The 19,191-nt window shown below is 38.5% G+C and overlaps 1 protein-coding gene across 1 annotated transcript; it reads left to right on the top strand.

The window, feature by feature from the left end:
* Window positions 1-18,131: 18,131 nt before the first annotated feature.
* On the top strand, window positions 18,132-18,679 carry LOC141707244 (uncharacterized). Its single transcript, XM_074510291.1, has one exon. It carries the CDS (start codon window positions 18,263-18,265, stop codon window positions 18,584-18,586), a length of 324 nt encoding a protein of 107 aa, XP_074366392.1. The 5' UTR covers window positions 18,132-18,262; the 3' UTR covers window positions 18,587-18,679.
* The last annotated feature ends 512 nt before the right edge of the window (window positions 18,680-19,191 follow it).

Here is a 19,191-nt window from a genome sequence, read left to right as displayed (position 1 = left end):
CACCAGTCTATCGACTGTGTATCTCTCATTGATAGGAATGAAATGAGCTGACTTTGTCAGTCGGTCTATAATTACCCAAATGGCGTCGTGATTGGCTTTCGTCCTTGGCAAGCCTACAACAAAATCCATCGCTATCTGTTCCCATTTCCATTCGGGAATCTCCAAGGGTCGCAAAAGTCCACTGGGTCTCTGGTGCTCTGCCTTTACTCTTTGGCAAGTCAAACACTTGTTTACCCATTCTGCTACATCCCTCTTCATGTTGGGCCACCAGTAATATTCCTTCAAATCCCTATACATCTTGGTACTTCCCGGGTGAATGGAATACCTAGAACTATGGCTTTCATCCAAAATCTCATCTTTAAGTTCTTGAACATTCGGAACCCAAATTCGGTAGGATTACCTCATTATCCCTTTATCATCTTTCTCAGTATGGATCTCCTCTCCAGTCATTGACTCTCTGCCTTCATTCATTATTTTCTCCAGGCACAATCTGATCTTTTCCAATAACTCTGGCTGCACTGAGATCTCAAAAAGCTTTTCAGCTCCGGTTCCGGTTACCTTTACTTCTATTTCCATTCTCTCAAAATCCCTTATCAACTCTTCCGAAGTCGTTATCATTCTGAGTCTCTCCTTTCTACTAAGGGCATCAGCCACCACATTGGCTTTCCCTGGATGATAGAGAATCTCACAATCATAGTCCTTGATTAGTTCTAACCATCTCCTCTGGCGCATGTTGAGCTCTTTCTGTGTAAATATGTACTTGAGGCTCTTATGGTCTGTGAAAATATCGCACTTCTCTCCATACAAGTAGTGCCTCCAAATTTTTAAAGCAAATACTATTGCCGCGAGCTCAAGGTCATGAGTAGGATATCTAACCTCGTATTCCTTCAGTTGTCTCGACGCATACGTAATAACTTTACCATGCTGCATAAGCACACATCCTAATCCTTTGTGCGACGCGTCACTATATATCACAAAATCTCCTTTTCCGTCCGGCAATGCTAATACCGGAGCCGTTATCAACCTTTTCTTTAATTCCTGAAAACTGTTCTCGCATTTCTCCGTCCATTCAAACTTCTCTGTCTTACGAGTAAGTCGTGTCAAAGGGGCTGCGATCTTCGCAAAGTCCTGAACAAATCTACGATAGTAGCCAGCCAATCCTATGAAACTTCTTACCTCTGTGGGTGTGGTTGGCCTTTCCCAATTTGAGACCGCCTCTATCTTGGAGGGGTCGACCAATACTCCTTCTTTAATGATCACATGTCCTAAAAACTGTACTTCATTCCGCCAGAATTCACACTTCGAGAATTTGGCATATAACTGCTCCTCTCTGAGTATTTCTAGAGCTATCCTCAAATGCTCTGCATGATCTGCCTCAGTCCTTGAGTAGATCAAAAATATCATCGACAAAAACTATCACACACTTGTCCAAGTACTTCTTAAATACTCTATTCATTAAATCCATGAAAGCCGCTGGGGCGTTGGTTAATCCAAAGGACATTACCAAGAACTCATAATGCCCATACCTGGTACGGAACGCTGTCTTGGAAATATCTTCGGGTTTAATCTTTAGTTGGTGATATCCAGTTCTCAGGTCGATCTTGGAAAAATAAACAGCATCCTTTAGCTGGTCGAACAGATCGTCTATTCTAGGTAATGGGTACCTGTTCTTTATGGTTAGCTTGTTCAACTCTCGATAGTCTATGCACAACCTCATGCTCCCATCTTTCTTCTTAACAAATAAAACTGGTGCTCCCCACGGAGACACACTGGGTCTTATCATACCCTTATCTAAGAGTTCCTGCAATTGGATAGCTAAAAAAAGTTACGAGATACTTTATTTAGTCCCGATATATATATATCCACATATATATCTCTTAAACATTTCCTGGAACCTCTGTTATGTAAAGTATGAACAGAGTTTGAAACATCCAATAAATTTTGGAAAGGAAAAGAATTTTGGCATAAACCAGATATCTTGCTGATCAGGCAAAGATACCAATAAGTAACCTTTTCTACTAGTAGATGGATGAATCCCCCACCGGTCATCACCCTGGCCACATAAGGACCTTGTGCTGGACCGCCACCCGGCCTCTTACGCGTTGATGGACTGCCACCCAGCCACTTACACTTTGATAGACCGTACCCCGGCCTGTCGCTTATGCCGACTCAATTAGATGGGCTTACTTCCCGAACATTGGGCAAGTAATCAATTCATTTACCAAAACTGCAACCTCGTTGCGAATATAAAATACACCACAGAGCCGGATTCCCCAGGTTTTGAGCGAGTATTTAAATCCCCTTAAAAAAGGAAGATCTTAAATATAAAAATGAGTTTTGGGATCCGCTCTGACTTTAAAAATCATTTTGAAGACTCGAAAACACTTTATAGAGTGTTTGGAGTAAAGCTGATTTAATGAAGTAAATCAGTCCCCGGAATATTTAGAAAATGACTGAATATTATTATTTAAATAATATTCCTATAAAGAATAATCTTTATAAAAATAATTGAAGTAGAAGTATTAAAACTTCTACTTGAAACGAGTATTAAATAACCAAAGATATACTTATATGAAAGTACTATCTTTATTTGAATAATCGAAAATAAGTTTGATTATTGACACCTTATTCTTTAATAAAATAAAGAATATATCTCAGCAAATAATCGGAGTCATAGATACTCAAATGAATATTCAAATAATATTCATTAAATAATATAAACTGAGTCATAAGCCCTCGAATGAATATTCAAATAATATTCAGATAATTAAAATAAAAGGAGTCATAAGTCCTCGAATGAATATTCAAAATAATATTCAATAATAAAATAAAGTTAAAGTTATCGAATAAACCTTATTCGATTAATAGTTTTGAAAACTATGACCATATATATATATATAAGTATATATATATATATATTTATATCCATATATACAAAATCTACTCGGGATCCTCGACTCCCGGTTTTAGAAAATATTTTCACCTTTGGGTCCCTGTACTAAGGGTATATGCAAATTACCGTTATCCTCTAGCATAGGTATTATCAACTGAATCAACAGATATATATGGAAAGAATACGAAACAGGCATGCATATATATATACCATAGTAGCATGCTTCAATATATTGCAACATTTGCTAATACATATATTCATCACAACAACAGTTATAACGGGTAGAAAACTTGCCTGAGCGACTCGGGGTGATAAAAGGCTCGGGACGAGTCTGGTAACCTATAAACAACAAGTAAGTTGGAATTAAACCAAAATCACTTGTAAATCTATACTTTAACTAACTTAGACTCTAACGCTTGTTTTGCGCTCACTGATTTGCTTAAGTCACTCGGGTACCCTCGGCTCCACCATTTTTAATAATTTAACCTTTACGAGTTTTAAAGCGATTCCTTCGCGAGTGTCTTACCAACTGCCTAACACACTTACCATAAATGTTTCATACATTAATTAACCCTTTTTGGTCTTTAACCTATGTTTCAAAGTAAGGCGAGGGAAAAAGTTTCGTTCGCGAAACGCCGTTACTTGAAACGGTCGTTTCTCCTAAACCGTGCATCGGAATCGAACGAACTACATATCAAAACGAAGCTCGTAACATGATCTATCTAAACATGGCAGTGGTCATAATCTAGAAAGGGGTTCTCGGGTCCTAATGCTATGCACAAAAACAGTCCAAAGAAAATCGGACGTTACGACGGCTATGTTTACGCGATTTCCAATATTTTAAACCATTCAAAACCATTCCAAATCAACCTCAAATCCAACATACAACCAACATCCATCCTTATCACATCATAACAACCCCAACCAATTCAATTTAATCATTCATACTTATGCCTAAAATTAACTTTAATCATACTTAAGTTCTTTTAAATCAAAACCACAACATTTACCATTCCATTTCACTACCATTTCAAATCCCAAACTCTAATCACAACAACAAGCTACAATATCATCCTACTAATCAAAATAATCTTATAATATATAGGAACCTAGGGTTTGGAGATGGTATACCTTCCTTGAAGTGGTGGGAGGAGCTAGGAAGCCTTAAGAAGCTTTGAGAAGTCTTAAGAATGCTTGGATCTTCAAGAAAAACAAGAAAAATTTCAAGTTAAAAACTTGAAAAAACTATTCATTGTCTTCTTCTTTGATTAAATGAAGAAGATTGAGAAGGAATTAATGGCTTAAACTCATGATATAGTCCTAACTAAGCATGAAGATGATTAGGGAATTATCTTACCAATTTAGGAGGCTTGGATCTTGAGTTTTGAAATTCTTTGCCTTTAAAATGCTAAAAAGCCGAGAGCTCTTCAAGAACAAGCCTTGGTTGCTTTTTGATTTTTGATGAAAATGATTTTACTTGGCTTGGTTGCTTTGCTTTTGTGTTTGATTTAGTCAATTACCTTCTTGCCCTTGAATTTGTGTGGTTACAAAGCCACCACACCTCCTTCCTTCCCATGTCATGCTTGTGTCATCCTCATGATGTCATCCTCCCTTCCTTGTCCTCTTTCTATTGGTTGGATGACATCATTCCCACTAATCCCTTTGATTAACTTCCTAATCATTTGCCTAATGACCGCTGATCTTTTATACGGTTCGCTTAACTTTCGTTTTCGTTTATCGTTAGAAGGATCATACCCGGGATCTTATTACTTAGGTTCCTTTAACCTTTCTCAATACATTATATTCCTTTTTATGATCCTCTATTATAATCCTTCAATTTAAATCCTTTTTATCCTGTTACCTTATACTCAATTCTCTCCGTATCTTGTGGATTTCCGGGAAAAACCAAAGTGTTCGGAATTGGATTCTGACGATCTTTATATACACTTATATACTTCATAGAGTACTAATAAAATCCCAGAATATCCATAACAGAACCCCTACATAGTGTGGCGTGAAAAGTTTTCTCATTCAGCTAAAACACTATTCACAAGGGTTACAAAAAGTTGAAAATTTTGGGGTTATTACAGTCTCCCCTCCTTAAAAGGATTCCGTCCCGGAATCAAACATAAAACAAATGGGGGTACTTTTCTAGCATTGTGCTCTCTAGTTCCCAAGTTGATTCTTCCACCTTATGATTCTGCCATAGTACTCTGACTAGCTTGATCACTTTGTTCCAAAGCACCTGCTCCTTCTTATCCATAATCCTTACTGGCTTCTCCACGTAAGTTAGATCTGGCTGCATATCCACCTGCTCGTACTCCACTATGTGCCTGACATCCCGATGATATCTCCTTAGCATTGACACATGGAACACATTATGAACTTGTTGCAAATTAGGGGGTAGGGCTAGCTCGTAAGCTAACTTTCCAATCCGTCTTAATATCTCAAAAGGTCCAATGTATCTTGGGCTTAGTTTTCCTTTCTTTCCGAACCTCATTAATCCCTTCCAAGGGGATACTTTCAACAGTACTAAGTCCCCTACTTCATATTCCTTGTCCTTTCGGGCTAGGTCTGCATATTTCTTCTGTCTGTCTTGGGCTGCTACAAGTCGCCCTCTGATAAGATCCACTATATCTTTGGTCCTTTGGACCACTTCGGGTCCGAGCATCTTCCGCTCTCCTACTTCATCCCAGTATAAGGGAGATCGACACCTTCTTCCGTACAGGGCCTCATAAGGCGGCATTCCGATGCTAGCATGAAAGCTATTGTTATAAGAAAACTCGATCAACGGCAAGTGATCATCCCAACTTCCTTTAAGGTCTATTGCACAGACTCTCAACATATCCTCTAGTGTCTGGATGGTCCTTTCACTCTGTCCATCCGTCTGGGGATGGTACGCGGTACTCATATTTAACTTGGTCCCCGCACACTCCTGAAAGCTCCTATAAAATCTGGAGTTGAACCTGGGGTCTCGGTCTGAGACAATGGACGCTGGGACTCCATGTCGCGTCACTATTTCCTTAAGGTAAATGTCCACCAGTCTATCGACTGTGTATCTCTCATTGATAGGAATGAAATGAGCTGACTTTGTCAGTCAGTCTATAATTACCCAAATGGCGTCGTGATTGGCTTTCGTCCTTGGCAAGCCTACAACAAAATCCATCGCTATCTGTTCCCATTTCCATTCGGGAATCTCCAAGGGTCGCAAAAGTCCACTGGGTCTCTGGTGCTCTGCCTTTACTCTTTGGCAAGTCAAACACTTGTTTACCCATTCTGCTACATCCCTCTTCATGTTGGGCCACCAGTAATATTCCTTCAAATCCCTATACATCTTGGTACTTCCCGGGTGAATGGAATACCTAGAACTATGGCTTTCATCCAAAATCTCATCTTTAAGTTCTTGAACATTCGGAACCCAAATTCGGTAGGAGTACCTCATTATCCCTTTATCATCTTTCTCAGTATGGATCTCCTCTCCAGTCATTGACTCTCTGCCTTCATTCATTATTTTCTCCAGGCACAATCTGATCTTTTCCAATAACTCTGGCTGCATTGAGATCTCAAAAAGCTTTTCAGCTCCGGTTCCGGTTACCTTTACTTCTATTTCCATTATCTCAAAATCCCTTATCAACTCTTCCGAAGTCGTTATCATTCTGAGTCTCTCCTTTCTACTAAGGGCATCAGCCACCACATTGGCTTTCCCTGGATGATAGAGAATCTCACAATCATAGTCCTTGATTAGTTCTAACCATCTCCTCTGGCGCATGTTGAGCTCTTTCTGTGTAAATATGTACTCGAGGCTCTTATGGTCTGTGAAAATCTCGCACTTCTCTCCATACAAGTAGTGCCTCCAAATTTTTAAAGCAAATACTATTGCCGCGAGCTCAAGGTCATGAGTAGGATATCTAACCTCGTATTCCTTCAGTTGTCTCGACGCATACGCAATAACTTTACCGTGCTGCATAAGCACACATCCTAATCCTTTGTGCGACGCGTCACTATATATCACAAAATCTCCTTTTCCGTCCGGCAATGCTAATACCGGAGCCGTTATCAACCTTTTCTTTAATTCCTGAAAACTGTTCTCGCATTTCTCCGTCCATTCAAACTTCTCTGTCTTACGAGTAAGTCGTGTCAAAGGGGCTGCGATCTTCGCAAAGTCCTGAACAAATCTACGATAGTAGCCAGCCAATCCTATGAAACTTCTTACCTCTGTGGGTGTGGTTGGCCTTTCCCAATTTGAGACCGCCTCTATCTTGGAGGGGTCGACCAATACTCCTTCTTTATTGATCACATGTCCTAAAAACTGTACTTCATTCCGCCAGAATTCACACTTCGAGAATTTGGCATATAACTGCTCCTCTCTGAGTATTTCTAGAGCTATCCTCAAATGCTCTGCATGATCTGCCTCAGTCCTTGAGTAGATCAAAAATATCATCGACAAAAACTATCACACACTTGTCCAAGTACTTCTTAAATACTCTATTCATTAAATCCATGAAAGCCGCTGGGGCATTGGTTAATCCAAAGGACATTACCAAGAACTCATAATGCCCATACCTGGTACGGAACGCTGTCTTGGAAATATCTTCGGGTTTAATCTTTAGTTGGTGATATCCAGTTCTCAGGTCGATCTTGGAAAAATAAACAGCATCCTTTAGCTGGTCGAACAGATCGTCTATTCTAGGTAATGGGTACCTGTTCTTTATGGTTAGCTTGTTCAACTCTCGATAGTCTATGCACAACCTCATGCTCCCATCTTTCTTCTTAACAAATAAAACCGGTGCTCCCCACGGAGACACACTGGGTCTTATCATACCCTTATCCAAGAGTTCCTGCAATTGGATAGCTAATTCCTTCATTTCTAATGGGGCTAACTGGTAAGGTGCTTTTGAAACTGGCGCCGTCCCTGGGGCCAACTCAATAGAAAATTCAATCACTCTATCGGGTGGTAATCCCGGAAGGTCTTGTGGGAATACATCTTCAAATTCGTTGACTACTGGAATATCTTGTAAGTTGGGCACCTCCTTCTGCGTGTCCACCACATAGGCTAGGTAAGCCTCACTTCCTTTTCATAGCATCCTTTTGTCTTGGGTCATAGTCAAAAATTTCTGCGTCTTCCTCTTTCCTCTAAATATAACTTCTTTCTTCCCGGGGATATTTAACTTAACTTTCTTCCCTTTACAGTCTATCTGAGCATCGTTGCTAGATAGCCAGTCCATTCCCAAAATTACATCAAACTCCCCTAATTTAAAAGGAATCAGATCAACACTGAAAGATTGCTCCCCTATGCCTATCTCACAGGCGGGGTGAATCTGGTTAACAGGAATAATTTCATGATTGGCTATTTCTACTTGTAAGGGTTCTATCAAGGGTTCAGCCTTAAGTTTTAACTTACGCGCAAGGTCCTTTGATATAAAAGATTTAGTTGCTCCCGAATCAAATAAAACATTTGCACTGACTGAATTTAGAGAAAGGGTACCTGCTATCACATCTGAATCTTTCATAGCATCCTGGACTGTCATGTTGAAAGTCCTCGCAGTAGGTGGCTTATTGGAAGCAGCCCTGCTTGCTCCCGAAGCTGCTGGTTTGTTCATTGGGCATTCCCTCTTCCAATGACCTGGGCGTCCGCACTGATGACAAGTGGCGGTTGGAATGACGGCAGGGGTTGATGATGGGCACTTATTTGAGTAGTGGCCTTCCCGACCGCACTTAAAACAGGTTACAGGCTTTCCTTTACACTCCCCAGTGTGATTCCTTCCACATATGTTACAGGCTGGCAATGGGGGTCGAGACTGGTTGGAATAGGACATTCTTGACTTCTGGCCGCCCTGGCTCACACTCACACTCATTGGACGCTTAAACCCAGTGTTCCTTCCTGGTAGGGACACTACTCCTCGATTAAATCTAGTTGGGAAGCTCCTTCCTGCGGAACCTCCACCCATGCTCATACTTTTCCTCTTTATTCCTTTCTTCTCTCTTTCCTTCTGCATCTGTTCACTTCCGACTTCTACAATCGTTGCCTTTTGCACCAGAGTGGCATAGTCCGTAAGCTCAAGGATTGCCACCCTATTCTGAATCCACGGTTTCAGTCCCTGCTGAAACCTCCTAGCTTTCTTTTCCTCGGTGCTCACAAACTCCGGCACAAACCTTGATAACTCAGTAAATTTCACTTCGTACTCTGCTACAGACAAGTTATTCTGCTTTAGCTCCAAGAACTTGAGCTCCATCTGGTTTTCCATAAACCTCGGGAAATACTTTCCCAGAAACAACTGACTAAATCTCTCCCAGGTTATAATAGCATCTGTCTCCATGTTTTTCTTGGCCTCCCACCAGTAGTTAGCTTCTCCTTTCAGAAGGTAGGTAGCAAATACAGTCTTCTGTGCCTCCTCGGTACTCAAAATCTCAAAAGATTTCTCCATTTCCTTTAACCATGCCCTTGCCTCAACTGGGTCGGCTGATCCGTGGAACTCAGGGGGCTTAAGGGACTTAAAAGCCCTGAAAGAGTTTGCCACAACATTGTTACTTCCTTGAGGGGGTGGGTTGGGTTGACGTTCCAAATTCTTCCTTAGGAGTTGCATGAACTGGCCCATGGGATCCATGCCTGGGTTTGGTACTGGTTGTTCCACCTCGGTTTCTCCTTCTTCAGCCTCTATCTCAAATCCCTCAACATCATATGTTTCCTCTTCCTCTTCATACAGGGAGTCATCCTGTTCCACATAATCCTCATCTTCCTCTTCACTGTGCTCCTGGTTCCTATCATCCTGGTTATGGCTTCCCTGGTCTTCAGATCCAGGGTTCGCCCTAGTTCCAATCTTTCTTGGCGGCATGATTCTGATAATAATAAAAACAATTATTGGGAAAATTCAACGTTAGGTCACAATCATATACAACATTGTGCCTTGCACAGCTCTTATAATGGGGAGAACGTATAACGCAATTCTATTATTTTAAGAAAGTTCTAATACGAAGTGCAGTAATAATAATGATAAAAACAGTGATCTCGTCAGTATGGAACTGAACCGAAAGGAAACAAATATATACATAATGCGAGAAATACATAGTTTGATCTGGTCAAAAGTACAACAGTGCTACAGTCATCTGTCCCAAAAGTGATACACAAGAGTCTATCTGTCTAGTCAGAAAAAGGGATGCTATATACAAGTCAACTATCCCGGAAAATTGGCTCTTACTAAGGCCTCGGCTAACTAGATAACTAGACTATTCCATCATCAATCCTGAATCACACACCGGAGCGGGTCAGCTCCCAAACCCTTTCCATCGTACGACGGAAGATATAGTCGGCCTGCCGCCTGGAGATCCTACCATGCCTGTCCCCCTGGAGCGATCTGAGCCTCGCTCGGGATGTGAGCTCTATCCCCGTAAGCTCCCTCCTCAAGGATCGGGGTATAGAAGCCCTAGTCTCATAAGCTCGGGTACGCCTACCCGCCCTCTCTGCATCCAACTCCCTCCTGGCCTCATCTAGTCGGCCCTCGGCAACAGCCACTCGGGTCCTCAATACATCCTGAACATATCCATGAGCTAACGAAGACTGCCTGTTGGCAGGGTCAAGAGGTGGTGAATCCAGAGCCGCTGAGGGTGCCTCCTCGGTCTGCCTAGGCTCGGAAGTATGGGTCTCTGAGCTGTCATCATCAGGAATCCAAGATAGTGGTGGAGGGGTAGGGGCTCTGACCACCGGAAGTGTGGGTAATGGGGTACCAGCATACACTACCATAGGTCCAACACGCTCCTCAGCTACTGGGACCTCATCCAGGTCCTCCTCATCTGGAATAGCAATAACCTCTGTCTCTGACTCCTCTGAGGGGTCCTCCTCATCTGAAACAGCAATGACCTCCGTCTCAGGCTCCTCTGAGGGGTCCTCCTCATCCTCCTCCATCTCAGGCTCCTCCTGATCCTCAACATCTAGCAATGCCTCATCATGCTCACGCTCGAACATCTCAGGGTCCTCTATCTCAGGCGCCTACACATTAAACGAGCTAAGTTACTATCATGATACTTATAAGGGTTCCCGTAAGGGTTTTAACTGTCAGCACTACTTTAAGTAGTCCGACCATGAACTTGGCAAGAGTTCTTATTATCTTTGTGAGTTTGTTATTATATCGACGCATCATCTCTGAGGTTTATAACGCTTAGCTCTGATACCATTTCTGTAACACCCCCAGATCCGGGGTCGGGGATCCGGGTTGTCACGGTCTTTCTTTCCACAATATCACTTCACTTAATTAATAATAAATAACCTCATGCTGTGACCCCATACTAACACACACCACAACCCGTTATAGTCTCAGAGATGAAATTTAAATAAGTACAAGTCTTTGAATCCACCATTTAAAAGTTATTACAACCCAAAATGATTACTTGATAAATTTACAGTTAATTGCCATTATCTGCCACAAGTTATAATTATACATAATTTGATTCTCAAAAGTAGATGGTCTGAACTACAATGGATCTACCTCTGCAGCTATAGCAGCTACAACATCATCGGGAAGACGCGGGACGCTTCCCACGCGCTTGCGCTGGGTCTGCTGGAGTCTGGCCATCTCTCCTAACTGTCGTTGTGTGATGAAGAAATAAAGCAAGAGTGAGCCTTACAGCTCGCAAGATAATACATAGTGATAACAATAATATAAGTATCTAAATGGATACTTAATAGAATCTCTATCATGTGTAAGATAATTACTTACTAGATATAAGTAAAAACAAGGAATGAAGTTACCAATACTTCACCACACTTATATCATTTATAAAGCTACTTGAACTACCACCGTTCAAAGTATTATAAGTTTTAAGAAAAACATCCCATAGATGAGACCACAAGTTAAGACTTGAATAGATTCAATCTTTGAAATATTATTGAATGAAAAAAAGTTACGAGATACTTTATTTAGTCCCGATATATATATATCCACATATATATCTCTTAAACATTTCCTGGAACCTCTGTTATGTAAAGTATGAACAGAGTTTGAAACATCCAATAAATTTTGGAAAGGAAAAGAATTTTGGCATAAACCAGATATCTTGCTGATCAGGCAAAGATACCAATAAGTAACCTTTTCTACTAGTAGATGGATGAATCCCCAACCGGTCAACACCCTGGCCACATAAGGACCTTGTGCTGGACCGCCACCCGGCCTCTTACGCGTTGATGGACTGCCACCCAGCCACTTACACTTTGATAGACCGTACCCCGGCCTGTCGCTTATGCCGACTCAATTAGATGGGCTTACTTCCCGAACATTGGGCAAGTAATCAATTCATTTACCAAAACTGCAACCTCGTTGCGAATATAAAATACACCACAGAGCCGGATTCCCCAGGTTTTGAGCGAGTATTTAAATCCCCTTAAAAAAGGAAGATCTTAAATATAAAAATGAGTTTTGGGATCCGCTCTGACTTTAAAAATCATTTTGAAGACTCGAAAACACTTTATAGAGTGTTTGGAGTAAAGCTGATTTAATGAAGTAAATCAGTCCCCAGAATATTTAGAAAATGACTGAATATTATTATTTAAATAATATTCCCATAAAGAATAATCTTTATAAAAATAATTGAAGTAGAAGTATTAAAACTTCTACTTGAAACGAGTATTAAATAACCAAAGATATACTTATATGAAAGTACTATCTTTATTTGAATAATCGAAAATAAGTTTGATTATTGACACCTTATTCTTTAATAAAATAAAGAATATATCTCAGCAAATAATCGGAGTCATAGATGCTCAAATGAATATTCAAATAATATTCATTAAATAATATAAACTGAGTCATAAGCCCTCGAATGAATATTCAAATAATATTCAGATAATTAAAATAAAAGGAGTCATAAGTCCTCGAATGAATATTCAAAATAATATTCAATAATAAAATAAAGTTAAAGTTATCGAATAAACCTTATTCGATTAATAGTTTTGAAAACTATGACCATATATATATATATAAGTATATATATATATATATTTATTTATATCCATATATACAAAATCTACTCGGGATCCTCGACTCCCGATTTTAGAAAATATTTTCACCTTTGGGTCCCTGTACTAAGGGTATATGCAAATTACCGCTATCCTCTAGCATAGGTATTATCAACTGAATCAACAGATATATATGGAAAGAATACGAAACAGGCATGCATATATATATACCATAGTAGCATGCTTCAATATATTGCAACATTTGCTAATTAACCAACATGCATCTATCACAAGATAATGCAAATACATATATTCATCACAACAACAGTTATAACGGGTATAAAACTTGCCTGAGCGACTCGGGGTGATAAAAGGCTCGGGACGAGTCTGGTAACCTATAAACAACAAGTAAGTTGGAATTAAACCAAAATCACTTGTAAATCTATACTTTAACTAACTTAGACTCTAACGCTTGTTTTGCGCTCACTGATTTGCTTAAGTCACTCGGGTACCCTCGGCTCCACCATTTTTAATAATTTAACCTTTACGAGTTTTAAAGCGATTCCTTCGCGAGTGTCTTACCAACTGCCTAACATACTTACCATAAATGTTTCATACATTAATTAACCCTTTTTGGTCTTTAACCTATGTTTCAAAGTAAGGCGAGGGAAAAAGTTTCATTCGCGAAACGCCGTTACTTGAAACGGTCGTTTCTCCTAAACCGTGCATCAGAATCGAACGAACTACATATCAAAACGAAGCTCGCAACATGAGCTATCTAAACATGGCAGTGGTCATAATCTAGCAGGGGGTTCTCGGGTCCTAATGCTATGCACAAAAACAGTCCAAAGAAAATCGGACGTTACGACGGCTATGTTTACGCGATTTCCAATATTTTAAACCATTCAAAACCATTCCAAATCAACCTCAAATCCAACATACAACCAACATCCATCCTTATCACATCATAACAACCCCAACCAATTCAATTTAATCATTCATACTTATGCCTAAACTTAACTTTAATCATACTTAAGTTCTTTTAAATCAAAACCACAACATTTACCATTCCATTTCACTACCATTTCAAATCCCAAACTCTAATCACAACAACAAGCTACAATATCATCCTACTAATCAAAATCATCTTATAATATATAGGAACCTAGGGTTTGGAGATGGTATACCTTCCTTGAAGTGGTTGGAGGAGCTAGGAAGCCTTAAGAAGCTTTGAGAAGTCTTAAGAATGCTTGGATCTTCAAGAAAAACAAGAAAAATTTCAAGTTAAAAACTTGAAAACACTATTCATTGTCTTCTTCTTTGATTAAATGAAGAAGATTGAGAAGGAATTAATGGCTTAAACTCATGATATAGTCCTAACTAAGCATGAAGATGATTAGGGAATTATCTTACCAATTTAGGAGGCTTGGATCTTGAGTTTTGAAATTCTTTGCCTTTAAAATGCTAAAAAGCCGAGAGCTCTTCAAGAACAAGCCTTGGTTGCTTTTTGATTTTTGATGAAAATGATTTTACTTGGCTTGGTTGCTTTGCTTTTGTGTTTGATTTAGTCAATTACCTTCTTGCCCTTGAATTTATGTGGTTACAAAGCCACCACACCTCCTTCCTTCCCATGTCATGCTTGTGTCATCCTCATGATGTCATCCTCCATTCCTTGTCCTCTTTTTATTGGTTGGATGACATCATTCCCACTAATCCCTTTGATTAACTTCCTAATCGTTTGCCTAATGACCGCTGATCTTTTATACGGTTCGCTTAACTTTCGTTTTCGTTTATCGTTTGAAGGATCATACCCGGGATCTTATTACTTAGGTTCCTTTAACCTTTCTCAATACATTATATTCCTTTTTATGATCCTCTATTATAATCCTTTAATTTAAATCCTTTTTATCCTGTTACCTTATACTCAATTCTCTCCGTATCTTGTGGATTTCCGGGAAAAACCAAAGTGTTCGGAATTGGATTCTGACGATCTTTACATACACTTATATACTTCATAGAGTACTAATAATATCCCAAAATATCCATAACAGAACCCCTACATAGTGTGGCGTGAAAAGTTTTCTCATTCAGCTAAAACACTATTCACAAGGGTTACAAAAAGTTGAAAATTTTGGGGTTATTACAGCATATGTTATTTGAGTAAAAACCGCACCACCCGCACCGCAATTAGCCCTAGTAGTTCTCATCATGGGGTGAAATATCCACTTCACCCCACCCAGAAGGGAAATCAACACATGTTGATATTGAGCAAGTCCAAATAATGTTGACAGCTTGCTCCCTGCGGAAAATGTGACTAAATCCCAAGTTTGCTTCCTTTGTTAAGATCTATCGCAGTCAAACAACTCTCAGTATTTCTATTCCAAATAGCTTCCTTGAAGAAGATAGGCTCACCCTCTTCCATCGAGAGTGCATACCCTATTGCACTAACATGCACGTAGTGTAAAGGCTTATCTGACCCATGATTTTGAACATATTTATATGCCTGATTTGGCCTAGCCGAAGCCAAACTTTCTTTGAACTCTTGTTGTTTATGTTCCTGCAAATTTTCTTACTCAAGAGTCTCGTACTCAAACTCATCATTCTCATTATTATGAATATATTCATAATCTTCCGAATGATTACTATTAGAACCTGGATAACCTTCAGACTATATCCCAACCACTTGAGACTTAGAAGTCTCAGTGTTTTATAACAAATTACTTTAGCTTTCAGAGAATATAGCATAGTATCCTTATTAAACGTAACATCCCTACTGATTACAAACTTAAAATAATCAATAGATCAAAGACGATAACCTTTTACAAATGTTGCATACCCCGAAAAATATAGCCTTCTTGGCCTTTACATCAAATTTTTCCTCGTCAACATGGTAGTAAGATGCGCATCCGAAAATTTTAAGTTTCTCATAATCTGCAAATTTGCTCGATCATACCTTGTATGATACATCTCCATCTACATATGCATAACGACGTGACTAGTTGACAATATAGTGTGCCATAACATTTGACTATGCCGTCATTCTTTACCCAACCTAGCATATGATCACATACATATTAATTTTCCTCACATTGTGCAATTAAGCCTTTCTGCAACCCCATTATGTTGTGGTATTTTCCTGACTGTCAAGTTTCTAACGATGTCTTCCTGATCATAAAACTCCTTGAAAGCATCATCTGTATACTATGTGTTGTTATCAGGTCTCAATGTCTTCAATTTCTTACAAGTTCTATTCATAACCATTATTTTCCACTTCTTGAATGTGTTGAATACCTCAATCTTCTTTTTCATGAAATAGCCTCAAACATCTCTAGAATAAGCATCAATAAAAGTGATAAAATACCTCAAGCCTGCCTTGAAAGTTATGGGAGCTGAACCCCAGACATTTGTATGTACATAGTCTAATATACTTCTATTTATATATTTGTCTTTCTTAAACTGAACTCGGCGTGCTTTATCATACACGCGGTGCTCACAAAAAATCATGCAAGCTAATGTCATAACTGACATATGCAAAAGTTGCCTATGCCATAACCGAGTGCATTCACATGTGTTTCTGCCACTATTCAACGACTGCATTTTCAGTTAACGTTGTCCCTAAAACAGAATAAATATTTTCTTGAGAAATACCTTTCATCACAACCAAAGAACCCCGGACAACTTTCATCTCACCCTTATGTGTAATGATTTTACACCGACCAAAATCAAAGCACCAACATAAATAAGGTTTTCTTCAAATCAGGGTCATGTCTCACATCCGTCAATGTCTTAGCACTCCATCATGCATCTTAATCCTCATACTAATGGAGAATATAATTAATTCGATATATATGAGTATTATCTCTTATCTCATCGATGTGGTATTTGAGTTGACACCACCCGAAAATCCTCCCTTCAAACGAAGAACCACATACCCCGTGGTCTTATACCTGCGAATAATATGTGCTCATCTTGCACCGCTGTTATTACTCGCATAACCCACAACTTGAAGACACCATCAATAATATTTTTGACACAAGGCACTCGATAGATTTTTAATCGTTTTCACACCGATAGGAACTTCTCATATATCGAACAACCGCATCCCGTTACTCCCTCAAGATCCAACTTCTGAACCTTATTGTTTGATACCTCTTATTGGATACAATAGTACGATATTGTTCGTTTTAGACCAGGTCCACAATTTTTTTTTGAGTATATCCCAAAACCCTTCATTCTAGTGAGGAGTTCAATTTCCCGCCCTATGTACAAGAGTATTATTTATTATCTTCTCGATGTGGTACCTTTTACATCCCTTTTAGTTTTCGGATTTGCACTTACAGTTAGTTTCATAATTTACAAATTAATAATTTGCGTCCCAATAGTGTTTACAATAAATATTACATCCCTGACCCTAGATTTCGTTAACTTTAACCGTTAAAGTTAGTCAACGGAGAGGAGTAATTTTTGTATTGCATCTTTTTTATTTTCAGATTTTGCACATAGGAATTCAGAATTGTAATCAACCCTTTGCATCTCACAATTTTAATATTCGCAAAAAATTATATTTCCTGACAAAGAATTATTTTGTTTAAAGTTAAGATCCTTATTTCAACTTGGATAAACGAATTTTAACAGTCAAATTTAACAGAATTTAGGTCAAGGATTGCAATACGTGGCAAATGCTGAAGTTGTGGAATGCAAGTCGTTGATTTGTAAACTAGGAAACCCAACGGAAAAACTAATTACTCTAGATTTTATAACTTGATCTTGGCCTGTCGATATTTCTTCACCTATTGCTTTGCCCCTCTGATAAACGATTTGCACAAGTAATGACACGTGACGAACTGATAGCCAATTATCTCTGAGGACCAGCTTTTTATTCACATCTTTTCTCCACCTTTTGTAAATTGTTTTACATACAATAAATTCTATTTTTCTTACACAAAATCTAGCAACCTAGTAAAATATAATTATTATTCAGGGTCAAGTTGCGCTTTAACTTCAAAATACTACAAATAATAACTGTCTGCTATATTAACTCGAATTGCAAATAACATTATTGAATATAATTTAGATAATGAAAACATATTTTTATTCTTAGTAAACCATAATTAATTAAATTTCAATTTATATAATTATATTTTTGAAGAAAAATAATTCATTAAAAAACACATCCAAAACATGATTAGAATTTAAGAAGCACATAATAAAATAAAAGATAAATCAATTTAAAAAAATCAATAAACAGGAAGAAAAGGGGATAAGATACTTGTGGAGTGCTTGTGCTACAAACAAGTCCATCCATATAATTCTGTGCTACAAACAAGTCCATATAATTCTCCAACACAATCCTCCTCATCAAAACACCTTGTACTGCTATTTCTCATCCTCTCTAATTTTCTCAGAATATTCAGAACTTCCAGATGGCTTCATTGAACACATTAATGTTCTGTCCAGCAGTCATCCCCGGGAGGAAAAGACTGCCAACAACAAAAACATACGCAACCGCAGCCAAAGGTTCGGGTGGAGGAAGCGAGGAGAAGAGCTTGTGGGATTTTGTACTTGGTGCAATTGCCAAAGAAGAGCAGCTCTATGAAGTTGATCCACTTCTTCAGAAGGTGGATGAGAAGCCCTCGTCTACTACTGGTACAACTGGTTCTCGTAAAGGTTCCGTCGTGGTTCCGCCACCCAAGAAGGAGAGCGGTGGATTTGGTGGCTTTGGAGGTCTCTTTGCTAAGAAAGAATGATGCATGACTTATTTTTCACTATATGTATAATCACTTTTCCAAGTTTAATTGCCGTGTTTTGACAATTGTTATATATACAGATATTTTATTTAATTTCTCGTAATTATTTAATTTGGCTTTCTTTACATTTTAACTGATTTATATGATATTGAATCATTCATGGTTTTGCTCTTTGTTAGAATCTAAATTAGGAATTCCATCTTTTTCCGATGATGAAGGATGTTATTAATGATGATGTACAAGTGAAGTAACTTCAAACAGTGAATATGATGCTGTGTAAAACTAGTACATCCAGATTCTGATTACTAATGTTCTTTGAACATGGCAGGTATTGAATTGAACGGTTGAAAGTTGAAACATCAAATATAATTTGGAAAATATTATTTTCAGAGCTATTTTTTTATGTCCAGATTAATATTAATGTAAAAAGATAAAACTGTCCTCCCTCTGAAAATATGAATATAAGGCTAATTTGGTTTTTTCGCAATTTTTTTGCTTTGGAAACAAAAAAAAGAGTTTTGAAAATAACATTTCCCTATAATTTGGATGCAAAATATAGATATAAATTAATTATACAGCCGATACCATATTAATTTTAATAAGTA

The sequence above is a fragment of the Apium graveolens genome, chromosome 2, assembly GCF_009905375.1.
Source record: "Apium graveolens cultivar Ventura chromosome 2, ASM990537v1, whole genome shotgun sequence".
Lineage (NCBI taxonomy): Eukaryota > Viridiplantae > Streptophyta > Magnoliopsida > Apiales > Apiaceae > Apium > Apium graveolens.
This window is presented reverse-complemented; position numbering and strand designations above follow the sequence as displayed.

Bases quoted from the DNA above. Each gene is read 5' to 3' on its own strand.
- LOC141707244 (XM_074510291.1), top strand. From the start codon at position 18,263: ATGGCTTCATTGAACACATTAATGTTCTGTCCAGCAGTCATCCCCGGG.